Source organism: Microtus oregoni, unplaced genomic scaffold, assembly GCF_018167655.1.
Source record: "Microtus oregoni isolate MIOR12 unplaced genomic scaffold, Mior012 000005F_ref0000423, whole genome shotgun sequence".
In the NCBI taxonomy this organism is placed as follows: Eukaryota; Metazoa; Chordata; class Mammalia; order Rodentia; family Cricetidae; genus Microtus; species Microtus oregoni.
This window is the reverse complement of record NW_024543064.1, coordinates 52,162,977-52,185,874: the sequence shown is the minus strand read 5'-3', so window position 1 is coordinate 52,185,874 and position 22,898 is coordinate 52,162,977. Positions and strand designations below refer to the sequence as shown.

The 22,898-nt window shown below is 40.0% G+C and overlaps 1 protein-coding gene across 2 annotated transcripts; it reads right to left on the bottom strand.

The window, feature by feature from the left end:
- Positions 1-883: 883 nt before the first annotated feature.
- Positions 884-22,235, bottom strand: LOC121448217 (cytochrome P450 2J4-like). 2 transcript variants are annotated; one of them, XM_041652040.1, is made up of 9 exons: positions 21,890-22,231; positions 16,677-16,839; positions 13,728-13,877; positions 13,190-13,350; positions 11,958-12,134; positions 9,647-9,788; positions 6,014-6,201; positions 5,785-5,923; positions 889-1,365 (listed from the first exon to the last, which is right to left on the bottom strand). In XM_041652040.1, the coding sequence occupies exons 1-9, from the start codon at positions 22,097-22,099 to the stop codon at positions 1,187-1,189; spliced, it is 1,509 nt and encodes a 502-aa protein (XP_041507974.1). In that variant the 5' UTR covers positions 22,100-22,231; the 3' UTR covers positions 889-1,186. The 2 variants fall into 2 exon arrangements, with proteins under 2 accessions (XP_041507975.1, XP_041507974.1); XM_041652041.1 differs by lacking the exon at positions 5,785-5,923 and having other exon boundaries at positions 884-1,365; positions 21,890-22,235.
- Positions 22,236-22,898: the final 663 nt, after the last annotated feature.

Genomic DNA, 22,898 nt, shown 5'->3' with positions numbered 1-22,898 from the left:
AGTTCTTGTCATGTTAGAGCATCATGAAAAGGGAAGGAGAACTGGAGAATTTGGAATCAGGGAGGAATGACAGTTGTAAGGGGTAACCACAAGCTCTTTGTATAATTCTTGAATGTGAGGGAGACTAAATATGTATAATTTTCTATGAACATTAAAAAAGCTACTTATGTATGGTTAGACATTTCCATGAGGAGTCATGGTCAACTACTTATAACATTTGTGGCTCATGTGGTAACATGGTACTTGGTCCTGTCAATAAAATACTTTCTGCATTGAGACCATTCTGTGCAGTGCCCTGCTCTAAGTTTCTCCATAGAGTGCAGAACAGAGGTTTGTCAATGTGTGCCTTTCCTTGAAACCCTTCATTTTACAAGTAAGTTTCAGCTCTATTTTGATTAAAAAAATTAACTGTGTGCCTGGGTGAACATATGAACAAGACCACATGTCTCTCACCACTCCATGGAGCAATATCTGATAAGTTACTTATTCCAGATTGTAGACCGAAGCCAGCCTATAAATTTATTAGCATTAACTGGTACTGTGGGGGCACTTGAGTATATAAGAATCATTTTGGGAAATGTTTTCACTTTGTGCACAGAAGCAGGTCTTTTGCCCAAGTAAAATTTGGTCTCATCTTGAGCACGGACATCTTAAAGTTTTAGGACAGCCCTGTGCTCTCTTTAGTTTTGGAGAGTCCACTGACAGCTAAGAAAATGACCTCTTACCACATCCTTCCACAACTAGGTGTCTATTAGTTCTGTTCTCAGCAAGCCTCCACAGGCTATGAGATGGAGAAAAGATCTCTGCACCAGTTTCACAAGAAACAATTTAACATCTAGAAGCAAGTGCACATTTATGAAGGAGGCAGGAAGCGAACTGAAGGTACAATTTATGATATGAATTTAATGATTTCCATGCTGTTTCTAACCCACCTTTCATATTTATGACACTTTCTTTATAGGAGGAGCTATTATTCTCTTTGCAACTCTTATTTAAAAATTTTATAAGTGACGTATCCACCACCAATTTAGAGAACACAGCAGTTCAGGACGTGGATCCAATAACTGTAGCCTAATCTTCCCATGCTTCCCTGGTCACCTTTCTTCTCTTCCTTCACATATGATTGGCCCCAGTGGCTCAGAGGATTACTCGGTTTTTCTTCTTCTTTCTCGTTCTGTCTCTGACTTCACAGTCTAGGGACAGCGCAGAGATGGTAGCTGACTGGGGAAATGGGAATGCCAATTCTAGACTTTAGGCTCAGCTTCTCATTGACTGGTGGCTTGAAAGTAAAGTTTTGTACGAGAGCAGTGAAGAAGATAAAGAGTTCAGACCTGGCCAATTGTTCTCCGAGGCAAGCTCGCTTTCCTGCAGGAAATGAAACAGAAGACGAGAAACTTTCTTAGTTGGCACTAGTGACCACAGGGACTGGCATTTCATTTTCCTTTGTAAATTTTGAACTGTCACTGGGCTTTGTGTCCAGCTGTTTATGTCTCATATGTGTCTGAATGTGGAATGTTCCAGTGAAATTGGAACTCCAGGATCAAAGGGATTGGGGTGGCAGAGGAGAAGCTGGAGGACGGGAGAAAGTGGGAATTTTTATTGGTATTATTGATAAAGTAAAAAAAAATGCATCATTTCTGCAACCCTAGTGCAGTTCTGGAAGCTGGCATCCCGTACTGTGAACGAGACACCTGAATTGGATGTACCACACAATGGCTTAGTAACCAAATCATGGACTGCTATCCAACCCTTTTGACGAAGAGATAGCTTAATGATTAATATTATTTACTACTCTATCAGAGCACTGGAGTTCAGATCTCAGTATCCACATCAGGAGGTGAACAAGCACCTGAAACTCAAGATTCAATGCCCCTATCAGGCCTCCACAGGCTCCATCACACACGTACATGTTATGTACACACAGAACACATTTACACATATGTAAATAAAATAAAACATAGGGAATAAAAAAAATTCCACAATATAAGAAGGTGTCACAACTGAGTCTGTAACATGAAAGTCAGAGACATACAGGCTTCCCTTGCAAAGGTTCTAGCTGTTAATGAAGTGTGCTCATCCATGATGGACAAGTAGAAGACATCTCTTTATTCATTTTGTACCTGTCTCCTGTCTCAAACATTGAATCAGATTCCTGCTGAACCCTACAGACAGGCATGTCCATCATTTACTGAGTACACATCTACCCCTCACCATCATCATCCCTCTCAAGGATGAAGATGCTGAGACAGGAGGATTTAAGGTACAGCTATTAAATTAAGAACAGCTCGCGATTCTCCTGCAAAGCCCTGAAGTTGTGCCCAGAAGTCTTCAGTCATTCTATTAGAGCATCCAAGAGCAGCAGAGCATTGTATGTTCTATTGAATGACAGGTGCAGGACCTTTGATCTCATAGAGGACAACAGCTTAGCGTCCATTCTAGAATCTCTGCTCTCAGAGGTCCCCATCCTGTAAAGAAAATGTCTCCAGGAACAATCGAGATTTGCTCAGCACCAAGTGCAAATTGCTCCATCCCTAGAGGTGGTCGTTTTCTGAATGCTAATGTCCTGTGTGACCAGAACTGAGATAATGACCAGCAAGATTCAGTGTGACAAACTGTGGTGGCCCAGAGTGCACATGCTTCTTCCTGCCTTTCTTATATAAGCTCAGGACTCATGTCTACAAACCGGAACGTGTGTCAGGCAGCTGTCTGTCCCTTTACTCCCCTGAAGCATCATAGGAAACATTGATGTCACAGGCTAGGCATAGCTGTGCTGTCTCTTTTGTCCTCTTCACTTGGGCCTGATTCCCCAACTTTTTCATATCTTTCAAGTGTTTTTGTTTTAGTTTCTTAAAGAGGTAGAATATGGTTTTCTAAGTAGCTCCTTGCTTTCCTAATGGGAAGACTGGGGCCATGAGCATCTGCCATGTTGTTCAGATGTCACTTACGTTGCATGGGGTTCTCTTCTAACCTCTGCTGGCGAGTGATTTTGAGATTTTATTGTTGCGGAACATTTGATGATGGTAGAGTCTACCACATTCTTCATTAATCAGTGCTTTAATTTTTGTGTGCAAACTTATTTTGACAATGTTAATAAATTAATCTTCATCTGCTTGTTCCTATTGGTATCGCTTCGAAATTTTGCATCTGTCTCCCGATTTTGACGTTAGAAAATCTATCACATCTCTCATGTATATACATTTCAGTTCTTAAAAAAACTAACCTTTATTTTTATTTTATGTATGTGAATGTTTTGTCTGCACGTTTGTCTCTTCACCACATGTGTGTAGCGCCCATTGTACCCAGAAGAAGGGGACAGATCCCTTAGATGGTTGTGAGCTGCCATGTGGGTACTGGGAATTAAACCTTGGTCCTCTGGAAGAGCAACTAGTGCTCTTATCCCACGCCCTGTGTTGACATTCCAGTGCTACGCGCCCCCTCTATATATAATCACTCAGGTTTACCAGTAAGTGTTACAGCCCATTGCTAACCAGCACTTGTTTTAAAAACCCCAAACATTTCAGACTTCCTCACTCAAGCTGATGTTTCCTGAATTTGAATAACAGGGTATTCCAAACATATGGGTTTTCCTTCTCCAAGACTAAATTTTGTCATTTTCCATAAGTTCCGGTTCTTTTTATCAAATAATAATGTAGAATGCAATACGAAACCCCTGGTCATGATGCTTACAGTGTCACTTATGGAGTGACAATTCCCAGGTTGGACTAATCACTGATCTGTCCTCTATTCTGTCTCTAGAGATCTTGATCACCACCAATCAGAGCACAGGATGAGATGGAAAGCAGGGGAGCAAAGATTCTCTAAGCCACTGACCTCACGTGGAAACCCATGAGTAGTAACAGGTTCTTATTAAATGATGCAGTTTGTGATGCTAACTGATAGAAAGGACAAGAATGTGGGAAATCTTCAAATGGATGGGCCCATAACTCTGGGGACAAGTCACGGTCTGGATGTATCACAAAGAGAACTAAACTACAAATAAGAGCATAAGACCCTGTTCTGTCAGTTCTTGGGAAATGTGATCTTGAAAAAGAAAGGACACTCTTCTCTCCTTTATGGAATCTGTTTATGGGGTGAAAGTAAACATTTATTCCTTTTTTTCCTGAGTATCAATAACTGTGTTGCTGTGGTGATTATCTGACACAATTGGACTGCTAAATGACGTGTGTAGTTTAGAGTAAGTGATAACATTCTTAATAACAGCCCCGGTGGGTCTCTCTGTGTTGCTACTTTATTTTACAACTGGTATAGATGGGAGAATTCTTTAAACTGAGTGAGGCAAGAGGCCTCTATGGGAAGAGGATTTTGCCCTATAGTGAGGGGAAGGCATGTTCATGGGAAGCAATGGGCCTGGAGGAACATCTTCCTGGGGAAGGCATGTTGTCTATTCTCACTCTTCTCACCATAGTCCTAAGAATTATCACATAAGGCATTTATTTTCAATACAAAAAGAAAAAAATTCCTAGCCTTTCAGTATTTCATTGACCTGACTCATTGAGTTAGAGAAGTAGAATAAGTGAAATATGTGTCTGAGGTTTTGTTTTTATAATTTTATATTATATATTATATTACAATTTTTATAAACAGGAATAATGGACAAAGTCTCTGTATCTCATCAGCTTTCTTATTAAAGTGAGTTGTGAACAGTGAGCAAAGGGACAGACATTCCCAGATGGAAAGACAAAGAGGTCAGAACAAACCCAAGGCAGCCCAGCCCCAAGAAACACCAGCTCTGGATCAACAGTAACTGCACAGGCCAACGCAGTCTCCTCCTGTTCTGAGCCTCTGCATCATGAGATGTGACACTGCATTAGATAATCAGGCAAAATTTAATGATCATATCAAGCATTTCAGTGTGCCTTATTGCAGCATTTAGGCACCGTCTGCAGACAGTGTTAGGAAACACAAGCTTCTGTGTGAGAAAACCTGGTGGACACTGTGCTCTGGGAGAAGCACATTTGTCTAGGTCTGTGTCCTTTTCTCTGCAGTGCTCACTGATTGCAGCTTGGAAGGCTGCAGTTGGACGCATGCTCCAAGGGGCAGCTCTGCTTCATCTCCTTTCCCACACTTTCCTGCTCTCAGGTTCTTTTTTATTTTAGGTTAAAGCTTAAAACACAATTGTGAAATTAAAGAACTGCCAAATTACATATATAAACCAATGTCTAGAATGTACAAGAACGTTTGGTTATTGATTCCACACCACTGCCACTGACGTCTTTAATAACTTGCCTGGCAGCACGCACAAGGGAAAAAGTCATTACTGCATTTCCTTTCCTGCGTGTTAGGTGGTGTAGCAGATGCATGTACTAAGTACATTTAACAAAGGGGGTTGAATTTAGAAAGAAAAGACCTATTCAGGGATTTTTCATGGGATAGAAGCCTATTCACCTAAGCAAACGCCAGTTAAAGCTATCTAACAATTAAAAACCCCAAAATTCATCCCTCTTCATTGTCAGGAGCCATCCCTTAAAAAGATCTTGTGGCACACAAAGTGTATACACAATGGCAGGAATTCAGCTTGGTTGCTCTGAGCAATAGGCAGGCTTTAGGTCTCTGTTGTCAGTGAGGTAGAAAACAAAACAAAGAAAGTTAAAATTTCCATGAGAAGCAAGGGGGGATTGACACTGTACCTGTGTGTGTATGTGGGTACTGACTGAAACCAGCTGCAAAATGGAGATATATGGGAAGGTCCAACTGTACGGATTCCAGAAAGAAGAGAAGGGATAAAGTAGAGCTCTGAACCCCCTCCTGCTCATCACAACTCACCCATTGAGAATGGCAGAAAGGATTCTCTCTTCTTAAATTCTCCATTCTCCAAAAAGTGCTCCGGATTGAAGACATCTGGGGTGGCCCATTTGTTGGGGTCCTTGTGCAGTGCACTCAAATTGGTATGAAGTATGGAGCCCTAGGGAAGGCAGCAAAGACTCAAATAACGTATGGACTAGACACACAGAGGGTTGGTGGTTAACAAACTTCTATTCCTTAGCCTACTTACCTTGGGCAGATGGAATCCCGCCAGCTTAGTGTCCACTGTCACTTTCCTGGGAACATTTAGAGGGATGATATTTCCCATCCTCTGCACTTCATGGACAACAGCATTGGTGTAGGGCATGGAGTCTCGGTCAGCCAGGCTGGGCTGCTTCTCCTGGCCAATCACTCTGTCAATTTCAGCCTGGACTTTTGCTTCAAGGAAACAGGAGGCACCATTAAGCTTTAAACTTTTTTGTTTTCTTCTAAAGATAGAGAAAGATGTTTTTCAAAACAAATATGCTTTTATTTCATCTAGGGTCCTGGTTGTGAGGAAATAAAAGTTCTCTACCCCTTAGAAAACCTGATTTAGAAAAGTGTAAACTCTATAACTTTCTTAAAGCCTACAGCATAAGTATGAATTTCTATATATCCTGAAGTGACTAATCAGGATGGCTATGGCTGAACTCCTATCAGTGTCTATTCAGACTTTTATAAATAAATACTTTTTACTGAATAGATTCTCACCAATACACTTTGGTTTTATCTACATGAAGAGTCTAGAAATACTAAGATCTGGGGCTGGAGAGATGGCTCAGAGGTTAAGAGCATTGCCTGCTCTTCCAAAGGTCCTGAGTTCAATTCCCAGCAACCACATGGTGGCTCACAACCATCTGTAGTGGGGTCTGGTGTCCTCTTCTGGCATACACACAGACAGAATATTGTATACATAATAAATAAATAAATATTTAAAAAAAAGAAATACTAAGATCAGGTCATCAACAGATTTCTTGTCTTGTAAGAATCAATTTCCTCTGTCATAGTTGGGGAATCTTTGTTGTATCATCATGCCATAATGTGAAGAAAAGCCATCTTGCTCTTCTTTCTTAAGCACAAATTCCCTTCCTAACAAGTAATCACCTCCTCACACCATCACACTGGTAACTAAGTTTCAATGAGTCCATAGGGAGGACACAAGCACTGAGACCACTGCGTATCTGCAGACTAATTTCTCAAGAATATTTGCTGTCATGGGCAGTGAATTGCAATGCGTTTCTGGGCAGCTTTGATGGTCAAACTAGCAATATTTTATGAGCGTTGGTTTCTTCATATAATAATTGAGAGGAAATAAACCTTATCAAAAGTGCATTTTGAGGTTTACATCGCTATAATAATTAAAATAATTGGTAAATGCTTCCTCTCAATATCATCACTATCTTAGAGCAGAAGAGACTCAGCTGTTTACCTGCTTCTTAGCTAAAGAAGTCATTTCCAAGATTCCTAAAAGAGCAAATGTGACAGAACCAAAACATAAGCAGACATGGTGTTTCATCTTTGGGACAAAGCTTGTAGAGACAATGTCCCCTTCTTTCTCCAGTTCCCTCCCTGGGGTGCAAAGGAGGTTCTCATGGGAGCCACTGCAGAGTCTGCAAGCCTCATCTGAGCTAACCACTGCCACAAGGTGAAATGAATTTGGAAGTCTAGGTCCTTTACTAGGTCCAGCATGGTTCTTTCTCCAGAGAGATATAAAGTCTAACATTGGCACTACTGTATATATAAAAGAATTAAATGGAAATAAATTTCATATAATGTAAATCAGATCTCAAAAACTATGATGATTTTGAGTTAGGGCAAATTTGAGTCCATGATCATCTTGAATTTTCAACACTCTCTTAAGCATTTTGATCAATGATGTGGACTGATAATCATAGCTCATCAGCCAATATTTAATTGTGCATTGATAAAATTCTAAACATATGTTGAGGGCTATTTGAGATACTGTGAATCCAGAGTTTGCATTAGTGTTAATTAAATAAAATAAACCTGAGGTCAGGAGGCTGAGTTAACAACTAGTTGACAGGAATGTAATAGTAGATCATCAGCGGGCATCTCAAAGAGATAGAGACATGCACCAGAAGTATTTGGGAGGGGTTTTGTGTGGTTTGGCATTTTTATTTTCGTGAAGTAGAAGGATGAGCTTTTGGGAGACACTAGCTATGAGGGAAGGTAAGCTAATTACTATTCACCCTCTCTGAGCTAACAGGATATCACAATTATATTAATACATACTATATATATATATAATCTGTATCTATATTATGCATATCAATATGCTCGAGTTTTACTTCTAAATAGAATGATAGAGATGTAGTTAAAGCTACCTTTAGCAGCAGTGGCCTAGCCTGTGACGGTGGGAACAGAATTTCTGCAGGCTGTGCCCTGAGTGGCTGGGCTACTGACATAGAAGCAAGAAGGTAACTGAATTGCAGCTGCTGGCTGTAAAGGCAGTAGATTGAGGAGCAGCTACTGTGCCAAAGTTGAAACAACACATTTATCTACGTTGTTGTGTAAGTAATGGCAGGACCAGTGGATCTTGCAAAAAAAAAATTACGTCTTCATAATTCTTTGTTTATTCCTCTTGTATTCTCCCTTCTATGTCTACAAATTGAACTACTCTAGAGAATTTGTATCGTTAAGTCTGTAGAACCTTTGGCTTCCATATTCATGCATCAAGATGTTTTCCTTGAGGGCTGAACTTCTGTACTAAACGTTACTCATGGCCCATTGGTATCCTGGATGCTTCCAACTGTTCAATGCTGTTAATACTTCAAAATGAACATGAATTAAATGACTATTAATTAATATATTTGATGATGAGATGATTTAGCACTTATAACGAAATCTGATGATAATGCAATTACCTTAGGAACCCACATTATGGGAATGGCCAACTTCTGTAAATTGCTTTTTGATCTCATCATGTACACAGGAGAAGAGAGCATGCAAGTGTACACATACACAGACCAAATTAAAAATATAATTCAAAATGATTTTAGAAACTGTACTGATATTCTGGAATATTGGTTTTAGAGATGAGCCTGAACAGTGATTCAGTAGGCTGTAAGATTTCTTTAAAATGCACCTTTCATTCAGAAAGGCATTTTAGATAATAAAAAAAGGAAGGATGGTTTTCTTTGCTTTATGTTTAAAAACCTCCTATGAGTGAGTACATGTGACAATTGTCTTTCTGTGTATGGGTTACCTTACTCAAAATAATGCTTTCTAGCTCCATCCATTTTTTTTTGCAAAATTCAAGATGTTGTTATTTTTTTTTCTGTCCATTGTGAAAATGTACCACATTTTCCTTATCCATTTGGTCAAGTGGCATAAACAAAGAAAACCACAATCCCAGAGAACTTAGACAACAATGAAGACATTGAAAGAGATTTATGTAGATCTAATCTACATGGGAAGTAGAATCTCCTGAGTAAATTGGGAGCATGGGGAACTTGGGGGAGCATTGAAGGGGGAAGGGAGAGGCAGGGAGGGGAGCAGAAAAAAATGTAGAGTTCAATAAAAATCAAGAAAAAAAGAAAAAATGGAAGAAGGGTGTGAATCAATGTTGTATGGTAATCCACTCTTTGCTAATACATACCACAATGTAAACTGACATCTCTCTTTTCTCCTGAACTCCAAGCTTGTTGAAGGTACAGACTGTAATATCTGCACTCTTGAAACAATCATAGTCCTCATAGAACATGTGATGGATGTGCTGTTTCCCAAGTGCACATCACCTCACATATGCTCCTCCTCCTCCCACTCCCCCATCCTGTCTTCTGAACCTATTCTGCCTTGGTTAGATGCTGTCATCACATCTCACCTTGGATTTCTGGGTAGAGAGCCATGTAAAGCAGAGCCCAGCGCAGGGTCGTGGATGTTGTCTCTGTTCCAGCAAGGAAGAGGTCTAGAGTGCTGCAGATGAGGTTTTCTTCATTGAAACTTGTAGTAGTTTTGTCGGGGTGCTAGCAAAGACAGTGTGTATTGGTTCAATAATAAGATTTTTGACTGTCTTGTAACACTGATACACTGAGAATGAATTACAATAAGTCATTCAGAATGAGGCTGTCTTTGATATTCAACAGCCGACTTTGCTGATACCAGAAAGATGACTATCAATTTTCTGTGTTCATGATTCTCCAATCTGCATCATCTTGCAAGGTCAAAACCGCACTGATTCCATCACTAGTACTTTATCACAAACATCACCTTTCTCACTTCCTCTAGAAACATCAGTTTGTTAATATTGCTCTTAATAATGTTGTTCTAGTACCTGTACTTCATTCAAATGGTAAAGGATTTACCTCCTCCTCCAGGCATAAATTTGTTTAAATCAATATTATACCAGGAAGATGAAATAAGAGAAAAGATAATACACACACACACACACACACACACACACACACACACACAAACACACTGTGACCCAGGCAGAAGAGGAGCCCATAACCCAGTGAATTGATGCTTCTATGACAGATTCAGTGGTATGTATTTGCCAGAGGCCTACTCGGATTAATAGGATTCTACATTTTACAGTGTGATTTGAATTCAAGATGTTCCCCCACAGGTTCATGTTTTAAATACTGGTTCCTTGCACTGGTAGTATTTGGGGAAGTTCTTAGAAATAGTAAGACAGCATCCAGCTGATGGGAAGGATGGTAGCTCCTAGAGTTACACCCAACCCATGGTTCCTTCCTTGCTTGCAGTTTCCTAATGCACTGTGATGTCTCCACCATAGCTTTCTGCCCCAGGAGCTGAGCTGCTTTCCCGCTCACTTTGATGAATTGAAATGTTTTGAAACTTGACCCGACAACATTTTTGCTTTATTCTCTTTGTGCTGAAATATAATGTTATCACACGGATCCAAAGTTCACTAATATGTTTTCACAGTTTCTTCTTGCCTTGGTCTATTATGGAATAGTGTTCATATGGAGTCCAGTGTGTCTATATGAATTATAAACTCTACCACTTACTTAGCTGAAGTTTGTATGTTGCAATGTGGTTTGAGTTGGGGAGGGTAACCAGTCCTGGACCAATGTATAATGAAATAAAGCTCTGAAATTTAACTGCTACTTATATTTCACATCTATCTTTTTCAGATATGGGAGAAGGACCAAGGAAGGAAATTATAAGGAAGAATCTGGGCATTTCCAGAACCTCTAGCCAAATTAACGGTAGCGAACCCTTAATTTCTAAAAACCCCCAACAAACCAATGTTAAATTACCATACATTTATAAAAGATTACTCCTGTGATGTAGGAGTGTTTTCTTTCTATGTGTTACTTTCATTGGTTAATAAAGAAACTGCCTTGGCCTTTCTTTAATAGGGGAAGAAATAGGGCAGAAAATTCAGTGGGCCGAGTAGACAGAACAAAATGCTGGGAAGAAGGCAATGAGGCAGATACCATGAGTTTCTGACCCGAGATGGACGCAGGTTAGTTAGGATCTTTCCCAGTAAGCCACCACCTCGTGGTGCTACACAAATTACTAAATATGAGTTACAGCATGATGTGAGAATTAGCCAGTAAGAGGCTGCAACTAATGGGCCAGGCAATGTTTAAATGAATACAGTTTCTGTGTAATTATTCTGGGGCTAAGCTAGTCATGTGGGAGCCGGGTGGGAATAAAAGCAGGCCTGCTTGCCTCATCACTACACTCCTGTGTTTTCCTTAAAAAGTTAGATTAAGGAAGGATCTACAGAGATTTTCATCTTGTCATCTTTGCCACCATGGCATGCTACTCAATGCACAAAAATAGATCTTCAAAATATGATCCATTTCAGGAGGAAAGGTTATCCTGAGTTATCTTTATGAGAGGGGCCTCCAGGGTTAGAACAGGAGAAATGAGATGTAAAAAGATCAGAAAGGAAATGGTGATATAATATCGGCACTGAAGATGGATCAGGGAACCACAGCAACAAACATCAGTGTCCCCTAGGAGATGGGAGACACAAGGCAATGATGTTTCTATTGTTTCCCAAAGTTGGCTGCCTGGTTGGCAGGATTACAGAACTATGAGAGAATAAATCTCTGCTATGCTAAATCCCTACCTTTGGGCTAGCCTGCTTCTCAATCAATTGGAAGCTATTCAACACCACCATTTCTGTAAGAAGACACAGGCATTGTCTTCCCCACCTTTGTCATTTCCGTGAGGAAAGCATCAATGAAGTCTCTCGGCTCATCAGGGTTCCAGTCTCTGCGGTGATTTTCAACTATATCAGAAATATATGATTTCAGTTGTCTCCAGGTAGCCAGTGTTGTTTGGTGTGATCCAGGAAGATGTTTCATCATCCATGGGAAAATATTATACAACTAATTAGGGAGAAGAACATGATCATGGAGACAATATAAAGTCACTTTCTGTTTCAAGATAGTGTAGACTTTTCCTCTTGATCTTCTACTGGAACTGTGGGAAAATCTGGACTGTTATTTTTCTTCAGACCCATTGGTGGACATACGGTAGTCTCTGACCACTTCTCACTGGTCAAATTCATTTCACTCTAAGACATACACTGATATAACATTCAGTAGCTGTCCTAATTCTGATTCTAATGTCATTAAAGACACTGAAGGGTCAAAAGATGAAGGCGGCAGGAACTGAGAACAAGCTGGGAATCATAGATACGCCGCCTGCAGTGGCTACAAATTGAGCTTATCAACTGAAATTAACCCCGGAATTTGATATTTCTGAGTCTAAGATTATGGGATGGATCATGGCGCTAACCTTCTGTGTTTCATTGCTCTAGAACTTAGAAACTCTGATTTTCCAGGTATGTATGTGACATGCAGTAGGGTATTCCTGCAGCATGGGGATTGATACTCAGGAAGCCCTGAATTTCTGAAGGCAGGAGTTATAGTTTTGCAAAAGTTGTGAATCTTTTCTTATATTTATTAAATTTTATTTCTCAACTTTTTCACTACTGAGCAATATATTTGATGCCTCCCTTAAGCTGCTTATATTTTTCTCTTCTCCTTCATAACATTTCTTTACACTTCCTCATTTTTGAACCTTGCTTCTCATCTTTTTCTCCGTTTTCTGCTCTCCTCCTTTTATCTCACTTATTTGCTGTTTCTGGCTTATCTTAAATAATTTTGTCATCATAGCAAATTACATAGTAGCCTTCACATTTTCATTTCAACAGAGATGTGTTAGTGAACTATCAATGGTTTTAATTATGTTATATATATATATATATGTGTGTGTGTGTGCGTGTGTATGTGTGTGTGTGTATATATATATGTATAATTTAATATTTTTGCCAGAAAAGTTTGCTTCCACTTCTAAAATGAAAAAGATAAAACCTATTTGTGCTTGAATTAGCCCCAGTGCAATTTTCTCCCAATATAAAAGAAACTAGAATACCTACCCGGACCATCTTTGTGAAATTCAAATACATGGCCTCATCCAGTAACCTCAGCAGCTCCTGAAACTGACTGTCATTGTACTCATAACGCTCACCAAAGGTGATGGAGCAAATGATATTGGAAACAGCATTGTTGATCTTGAAGTGAGGGTTGAAAGGCTGTCCTGGAGGTAGATCAAGAAAAAGATGCATCTTTTGAAGATATTGGTTTGTTAATTCCACATGACAGAGAAACATACATAATAGAGAGCTATGTAAGAGGCTCTGGATTAACTTGATCTGAGGTTTAACATGCACTAAAGAATCTGTTCATATCTGGGAAGCCAGACAGGTGACCAGGCCTTAAGACAGCAGCGAATCTAATGACCATTTGTGTGATTAGCTGCAAACTCTGGGGCAAGGTCATGGCTACATGTTCACTGTTCAATGCTCAGTGCTCAGCACAGTGCACAGTCCAGGACAAGCACTTTGATACTTAGGTGGATTCTGTTCAATGAGTAAAAGGGCCAAGCCTCCCACTCCTGCCCTGTGGAATGCCCACCTTCCTCCTCTTTTATGACCCCTACAAGGTGCTGAGCTTCCTCCTGCATGCGCTGCTCTAAGCTCTTCTTTCCCAACCCAAAGTTCCTCAGAGTCATCAGAGCGAACCTTCTTTGCTCCTTCCATGTCTGCCCACTGGAGAAGATCAGTCCTGGAAAGAAGCAATACAGTGTTATGGCATTGTGATTCTGATTTAAAACTATCTGATAAACGGATGGTCACACGTATGATGTAAAGAAGAAGGGCCAATAAGGGACTTGACAGCTGTCTAGAGAGAGACAATAGCAGAAAGCAAGGAGCATAATGGCTAGCATCTGGTGGTGGCTTACAGCATCACTGTTTTGTCAGTATTTTTAATATATTCATCAATTTTAATAATTTTAAAAAAACACAAATTTTATTGCCAGATCTCTTACAATATGCAGAAAAAAGAGATGCATGGGCAAAGTAAAAATTTTAATGACCAAGGTAACTAGGTATTAATGAGGTGATGAAATCCAATTCTCCTCAAAACCAAAGCATCTACACATTGGGTTTAATATGTATGTGTGTGTGTATACATACATATATATATATATATCACATCCATACATATATACACACACATATATGTTTCTGTGTCTTATTACCTATACCAAGCAAAATGCCAGGAACCAGTCCCGTTATCACAATCTGTACAAGTTGTGGTTCTCTTAAGCAGTGAATCTCAACTTTCTGATGCTGCAACCCTTTAATACAGTTCCTCATGTTGTCCTGACCCCCAAACATACAATTATTTTTGTTGCTAGTTTTCAACTGTAGTTTGGTTACTGCTTTGAATCATATTGTAAATATTTGATATAGCCAACAACCTAGTGACCATCTGAATGGGTTGTTCAATGGCCAAGGGCATGGTGCCCCAAGGTTGAGCACCACTGCTCTTAAGGACTAGAAGTGATAGAATGGATCTAGAGATATTAAAGCAGTATTTATTAGACTGTTGTATAAGGTAGTCAATGGAAAGGCCAATAATGCTATGATTGTTCAATCTATGAGTCTGAATATCTCAGCTAGTCTTCTGCATACAATGGAATCCTAAAAAAGTATATTCTCATACCAGTGAAGGAATTCTTCATCAGCAGGATAGCTGAACTTACCAGTGAAAGGGAGGGCAAGAAAAGCAAACGGCAAAAGCTTCCTTTTTCCATGTCCTTTTATGTGGGCTACCAGCAGAAGGTGTGGCCCAAATTTAGAGGGGTTGTTCTGATCTCCAGTGATGCAGATTTAGGGTAGGTCTTCTCACTTCAGAATTCCAAAGAAGCAAGACTCCTCATTTGTTTGCCCAATTTGGAAGATTTTGGTTGATTTCAAATGCAGATAAGTTGACAACCAAGGTTACCCATCAAACTGCTAGTGAAGTTTTCTCAGCATCCTTATCTTCTGGTATCTAGATCATGGGGTCATTTTGATATCCTTTTGGCATGCCTGGACTTGTGTTTGTAAGGCTTTAATGCCATCACCCTGGTCTAATTCATAATCTAGTTTAGCAACTGGAGTGTGTAATCTTCCACCCTTCATATCTAAAACAAGTTTCTTTATGTCTTTGCTCCACTCTCAATATGATATCCTAAGATCTCCTCTGTTTGAAACCACTGAGAAGTCTTCCTGGCTGTTAGAATAAAAATCAGCATTGTGCTCTTTCTGATGGAGGTCAGAAGTACCAAGAGCGCTTAATTATGTCCTTTGAATACCATGCTTGCAACACTGGATGTCTTTCCATTCCTCAAGACATCTCTCCTTTTCGTCTTTCCAAGGATATTATATCACCTTGACTAATTATTATTCTTTCAGGTCATTAAATGAGTATCATTTACTCAGAGAAGACTTTCCAGAATCTTCATACAATGTTAGACATCTTTGACTAAACACCTTCTGCATTGATACTGCTTTACTATTTAATCCCTGGCATTAACTTTTACTGTGCTGACTGGTTTTGTATCAATGTCACATAAGTTAAAATTGTTCTACAGGGGGGAGCCTCAATTGAGAAAATGCCTACATAAGAAGATAGGGCTACAGGCAAGGCTGTAGGGCATTTTGTTAATGTATGTTTGGTGTGGGAGGGTTCATCCCATGTGGTTGCTGTTAACCCTGGGTGGTGCTCCTGGTTTCTATAAGAAAGCAGGCTGAATAAAGCACGAGGAGCAAGACAGAAAGCAGTATTCCTCCACGGCCTCTGTGCCAGCTCCTGCTTCGGGGTCTTTGCCCCGATTTTCTGTCCTGACATCATTTTGGCTGAACAGTGTATACGAGAGCATAGCCGAATAAACCTTCTCCTCCCCAAGTGTCTTTGATCATGGTATTTCATCACAGTAAAGTAACTCTAAGACAGATGTTTAGCACTCTGGTTCTTACAACAGACAGCAAAGTGAATTGACCTAGAATTATCCTGAAGAGTAATTGGAAAGGGCCTAAGATGCTGTTTGGTTGGATTAATAGATTTCAAATTCTGTGTTCAACTGATGACTTTATTTCACAATAATATAGCATATTCATACTAACAAATTATAATGTTGGCGAGGAGCCTAGACATCTGCATTACTTTAATGATATAGCATAAGCAGCTATAAGCAAGATGAGGTAGAAAGAAAAAGCTGACTCACATCCATTTTCCTATGGGTGACATGGGAAAATGAAAGTGAGCACAGTTTCTGGCTGTGTTTGGGTGCTGTGGTTACTTCCTATTAAAGTATATAGAATTAGTTTTTCCAAATATGTGATTTACCTGGTCTCTACTAGGACACACTATAAACCATCTTATGGGTGCTTTCATTCAAGCAATGTGGTACCCAGCACCCATTAATGATGGCATTTCATGAAGGCATTGGCTTATGGATACATAAGGCACATGGGAGCCTTTTATGTATCTTAAAAATTACAACGCATATCTGACAACACATAAAAGTCTTACCATTTTCATTAAAGACAAGATTTTGCAATGGAAATTGAGGGCGACTCATAAAATTTTCTTCCAGGTGAGTAAAGGCTTCTTTGATTAAAGGCAGACTGGTTACAATCACTGAAGACATGATTCCAAAATCCAGACTGATAACATTCCCATACTTCTTCACAAGCTGAAACATATTTCAACAGTTAGTGGTGAGTGTGCTCAGACATGTGTGTAGCAAATGGTAATCATATTGATAAGTCTTTATTTCCCTGTGAATGATACATGTTTGTATGTTGAAATGAATTTGATATTCTTTTCTTTGAAATGTGCTAAACGCTATTCAACTTCAAGAATAGGATTCACCAATACAAATTCATTAACAGGGATCAATGAGTGGATGATATTATAGTGTGTATCTCTGTATGAAGAATTTAGTACAAATATTTCAGTAAATAAGCAAATTTTCTAACTCCTCATTCTGCAGTCTAGGACAGGCAGAACATGTGTATGCCACTGGGTAAAGACCAAGGTGTGTCTGTGTGGGTTTGCTGGAGGTAAGACAAAATAAGGAAAACATATTTTTGCATTCATTGTGTGTGTGTGTCTGTGTTTGTGTGTCTGTGTGTTTGTGTATTTTGTACGTGAAGGGTGGTGTTGCACAAGAGTATGTCAGTGGACATCTTTGGGGAGTCTGTTCTCGCCTCTCACCATGTGGGTGAGGTGATCAAATTCAGATTACCAAGTTTTTTAGCAAGTGCCCTAACCCACTGAACAACCTCGATGGCCTGCAAGTATGGAATTCACAGTAAATGAAAATATCTGTTGATGGCTTTTTTGTATAAATAGCTATGATAACAGAAGCAATAGCAAAATAACTGTTTATTTAAATATTAGAATGTGATTTAGAAGAGGGCTCTGACAATAGAAGCAACAAAAAGATGGAGGGGCAGAACCCAGAGACAGTGCTGATGGGCTCATGCAGCATTCATGTCACAGAATCCTGGCTGATGTGCAAAGATCGACCTGGGTTCTCAGGAGTCTGCTCTGATAATATGTAAAAATGAATAGAAGGAAAAGAAAGAAAATGGAATGAGCTTCAACTCATAGAAGACATCTTAACAGTGACTTGGAATTTACTGAGTAATTTTATACATACAACGATCATAAGAGGCATATTCAGGACCATTGTATGTTGGGGTCCCATTGTTACAGCTAGCTTGAATTACATGCTAATATCTATGTTGTATAACACAGCCCACTTCAGCCTGACAAGACTTTCTCTTACTTCTGTAATATTCTTGTAATAGTTCTGTGAACTACTACAGAGAAAGCTAAGAGTCTATGAGATGGACGGAAGTAGAGTCCCTACGTGCTCAACAGGAGCCACCTTCTTCACTGTCCTCATCCTGTTTTAAATGATGTCACTTTAATGGATATAAAATATCCCATCTTCACTAGATGTTTGTTAAACATTCCTTCTAGGCACAGCACAACTGGTGGCATCATTCTTTTAAAGGCTAGCCCCAGAACTGCCCATCCGTCTAGATTTCATATGATATCACATGATTGACAGAACATAAGACTTAATGGACCATAGATTGTCCTGTGTTGTGCATGTCATGCTAAGCATTTGTTTAGTGTCTCTTGAGTGAATGAGTCAGTGAAGAAATATATCTAGTTATTAAAGGTAATTTTATTCTATAGGAATATATATATATATATATATATATATATATATATATATATATACATACATACTGAGTTTTTGTATTGAGTCAAATCATGTATGGTTCAAGAACTTATTTTGCCATTACCCTACTGAACAACCTGGGGAAATCAGATTACCACTTTCTTCAACAGTGGAAAATGGAATGTTAAGAGATGATTGCTAATGTGAATTCATGTTTGCGTTTCATGGTGGCTGAATGAAGGGAGCATAAACACAAAAGGGAAAGCCATGCATCAGTTTGTGGGGATTTTTCCTCATGGCAAGAATTAAAATTTAATTATGCCTAAGTTGTATCATTTAACCTCATTTGATTATACATAGATATCAAATGGTAAACCCATAGGTATTACAAAATAAATTAATGAAAAATTATTGAATTGGCATGATGTTTCCAGCCTCAGTATCACCATGACCTAATTCTTTGACACCAGACATATCACCCAACCTCACATGACTGTGTAGCAAGATATAGATCTAATATTTTTACCCTGAAAAGATAAAATAAAAGCATGTCTTTTTATTTTTGTAACTTATGATAGCATTTGCCAGAAGCAAACCTACACCAAAATTTACTTTGTTTTGGCCAAATACAAGAAAAGTAATTCTCAAAAGGCCAGAGATTGTTTTAACTGTTTGCTTCTAAGTCCCATTGTCGAACACCATCAAATGGGGCAATCAAGTTGTTACAGTGGTGAGATTCATGGATGTCATTCTGTCACTTGCTATGTGCCTCTCCTGGGCTGAGCCTGTGAGGTAAACTGTGACTTCTACAGCAGAATTGCTGTGAAAAGACTCTCCAAAGAAGCCTGGGAGAGAATTCTGCTTCCCACCCTTCTTTTGCAGCAATAAGGACATTCCTTCCCTATGGGACAATTACTGGAAGATCGCTGGCATTTAGCCTCCTGTAGTGAGTTGCAGCTGCACTATACTGATAAGGCCCTTCAGTTTAGAGCCATCTTCCTTCTTGCTCATGTTGCTAAGATTAAGGAGGCAAATGTGCCAAGCACACACTGGGGTTATTCTGATTCACAATGAACACTCTGAAATTTCCATTTGAGTTGCCACTCACAAAAGTGAGGCCCTGGAGCCTTAAAGCTACCTGGACAAGTAGAGCATGGCCCTAGTGTGTACATCAGTTTACAGCACATGACACACAATGTCCAGTCTGACATTGCTTAGTTCATTCACTAAGACCCAAGAGAACCTCAACTTTGTTGAGATGGCACAGATGTTGGAAAGAGGGGAAGAAATAAATATTTCAAAGTGGCTATTATCAAATTATTCCAAATAGTGGGAAATCTTAACAGAGAAAAGAAAGATAAGCAGAATAGGCATCGATTTGAGGAGAGAAAGCTGCCATGGCCTCTGTGGAGATCTGCACAGCAGAGCTTGGCAGAGAAGCAGTGCAGAGGGGAGAGGCAGCTCTCCCATGCACAGCACGGAGAAAGCCGATGGCAAACAACAAGATCCAGCACCATAGATGTCATGGCTGTGCACCTATGTCCTGAAAACAGGAATGTGTAGATGAGAAAACACTTGGAAAATGATGGAAACTTCCTAGTCTGGAAAAATGCAAGTCATGTAGATTCCAACAGCATAAAGCCCGAAAAAATACAAAACCACCACAATCAATATGGAAATTGAATCTCTTGAAAGTAGACAAACAAAACAACAACAACAACAAACAAACAACAAACAAAACAAAACAAAAAATCTTTAATACTTATAGGTAAACCACAAAGGCCAGCAAGAAGTAGGAGAACATCTGAAAATGTGAGTCCCTCCGATCTTCAACCTAGTTGTCTACAATCAGGGGAAAGACAGTGTGGGAGGGAGGGGAAAGGCATTCTGAGAAGGGGCACAGCTAAGAGGTTTCCTTCTGCTACAGTCTCCTCTGAAGGTTGGAAGAAGAATGTGCTTGAGGTCAGAAAGGAAGTGATGAACTTGAAAGGTCAGAAAAAAGACAGCAATGGGAGGATGAGTAAGGGGCAAAGACAACAGACTCCTGTGCCTTTGAGTTCCAGCTGCACTGACACTGAAGAGCAGGGAAGTGTGGGATTTGGGTCTCAGTGAGTGTGGACAGCACCTGGGGCAGTGCATCATGCAGGGGAGAGGGCTCCCCCATGTTTGTAGTTGCTGCACTACACATGGAAAATGCTGTTAGCAAACTCTCATGAGCTGCATGTGTGCATTGAATAATGCAGAATAGATGCTGGGAGGACAAAAGTAGAGATGTAAAGAGAGAAGATGAATAAAAAGGCATCTACTCAGAGAGTGTCCAAGAAACCCGTGTGGCAGGATAGGAAACCAAAAATGAAAGAATGAAAACAGAGCAAATAGACAAACCACAAAACAATAAAACATTGAGTTTCAATGCTTACATGTCAATTGTAAACAGACATGTTCTATCTCTCCCAATTAACGATGAGACTTGAATAATAAATTTCCCAAGTATATGCAGTCCAGATGGATGCAATTTTAGTATTATGTGTAGATAAAAATAAAAGAACTAAAAAGCAAACGCCCTTCACATACTTACCGAAGGGGAGGTTGCAGCATGTAAGAGATTAGAGAAAATTCAGGAAAAACAAATTTACTCTGGATAAGGAGGGACATTACAAAACCACATGGTTAAGTCATCAAATGGCACCTGCCAATCTTAAATGTTACTGCTTACACAAAACAAACTTCCCAGTTTAATGGGGGAGAGCTTCCAGAACTGCAGGGACAGTGGAGAAACTCTCCCAGGAGACCTGGACACTTGCTTGTGGCTTTCTTAGTAACTGATAACATCAGTAGGTGAGCAGTCAGTAAGAATGTGTAAAAACTAAGGCTCAGTAAGAGAGATCTAACAGCTAAACCAAACTTCAGTCAAGAGGAGTAGAAGATGTCCCTCCACCCCCTCCACCTCATTTCTTTTCTTCTTGAGAAGCACTTTAATCAACAAAGCTGAGACCTGGACTTTACACTCAATTCTTAAAGCAGAGGACATATCTGTCTCTATTATCATTTACTATTAAATACAGACCTGGACTATCTAATGAATTCAAATCACACAGTGTTTTGTTTTCTCTAACCTAAATGGAACCATAACCTAAGAAGTATGTCATAGAAGGATAATAAATTCTCCAAATATTCTCTCTCTCTACCCCCCCCCGTCTCTCCCCCCCCCTTCTGTCCATCTGTCCCTTTGTCCCTCAGTCCTTCCCTCCATACCTCACCCTAAGACAGGGCTTCTCTGTGTAGCCATGGCTGTGCTGGAACTCTGTGCTGTATACCAGGCTGGCCTCAAACTCACAGAGATCCGCTGCAACTGCGCTGCTTAGCTGCATATTTCTTAAACGTGCATGTTTAGAATCTAACTATGCGTCCTGAGCTTAGCCATGAGGAACAGGAACCTTGGAACCCTGCCTGCCTGCCCCTGCTCTCCTAGTTCCAGGAAGTGCCAGATCCACTAGCTCAGGATTAGGTCAGCTCACAGCCAGACAATCTTGTACCTTCCTACCTGCTGCATCCCCAGGTATGGCTTTTCCATGACCAACTGCAGTAAGTTGCCTATGAAGGGCAGGCGTTGCGGACCGGGCGGGTAGTTCTTGGGGCGCCGGCTTTTGAAGTAGTCAGCCAGGAACAGAAAGGTGACAACAGCCAGCAAGAGAGTCCGGAGATGGAGCGCTGCCCAGATGGCGGCCACCAGGGAGCCCGCGGCAGCGAACATGGTTGGTATCTAAGTGAAATTCACAGGAATCAGGGTCTGAGCTGAGGCTCTGGGCTCCTAATCTTAAAGTGCTCTCAGTCCACTTCAGATCACTCCCCTCCACGTTCTTTGGAGTCCCGAAAGCCAGAGAGCACAGACACCCCGCCCTTATAGGTCCAATCCTCTCTATGTAATCAGAGGCTTAGCCACTCCTTCCAGTTGGCTAAAGTTACCTACCCCTAAAGGTAAGAGCTCTCAGCCCTGCCCTGTTGCAAGCTTAGCTAGATAGACCTTTGGAGTTGTTGCTTTTCCCTTCAAATGAAAGTTACACTAAGCGCAGAAAAGAATTTGGGTTTAATTTGGTAATTATAACTTGCACTTTCTTGTAAACTACTTTGGTACTATGTACAGGATATAAAAGCCCAAGTAGCTGTAGACAGTCCATAGATGCACATAGCTGTAACTGAAGGTGGATTAGTCGTTGTAAAATATTTTTGTAGCTTTGATTTAGATCTGTAACCTGCTAGTTTTACAGTTACACCATTTGGTTATATTTTCGTAACTCTAAGCAACTGCTAATTGCAAATTTTTCCTCTTAAAAGTATGAGCCAATATTAAACAGAAATCTTTATTTTTAAAGACACAGAACTTTGCCTGAGCAGGGATGAGACTTTCGGCAGGGTGAGAAGTTACTGACAGCTGGTTTTAAAATAATGTTTTTCCTACAGTTTTAATTGGAAGAGGTAAGAACTTAGAAATATTTAGGTTTACAATGTGACTGACTGCTGTGATTCTATCTCCCTCCCAAAATCCTAATCAT

Coding starts and splice junctions, on each gene's coding strand:
- LOC121448217 (XM_041652040.1), bottom strand. CDS start 22,099: ATGTTCGCTGCCGCGGGCTCCCTGGTGGCCGCCATCTGGGCAGCGCTC. Junction 9,789..11,957: donor TCCTCACGGAAATGACAAAG/GTGGGGAAGACA, acceptor TGTCTTTGCTAG/CACCCCGACAAAACTACTAC. Junction 1,366..5,784: donor CTTTCTGCCATTCTCAATGG/GTGAGTTGTGAT, acceptor CATTTCCTGCAG/GAAAGCGAGCTTGCCTCGGA.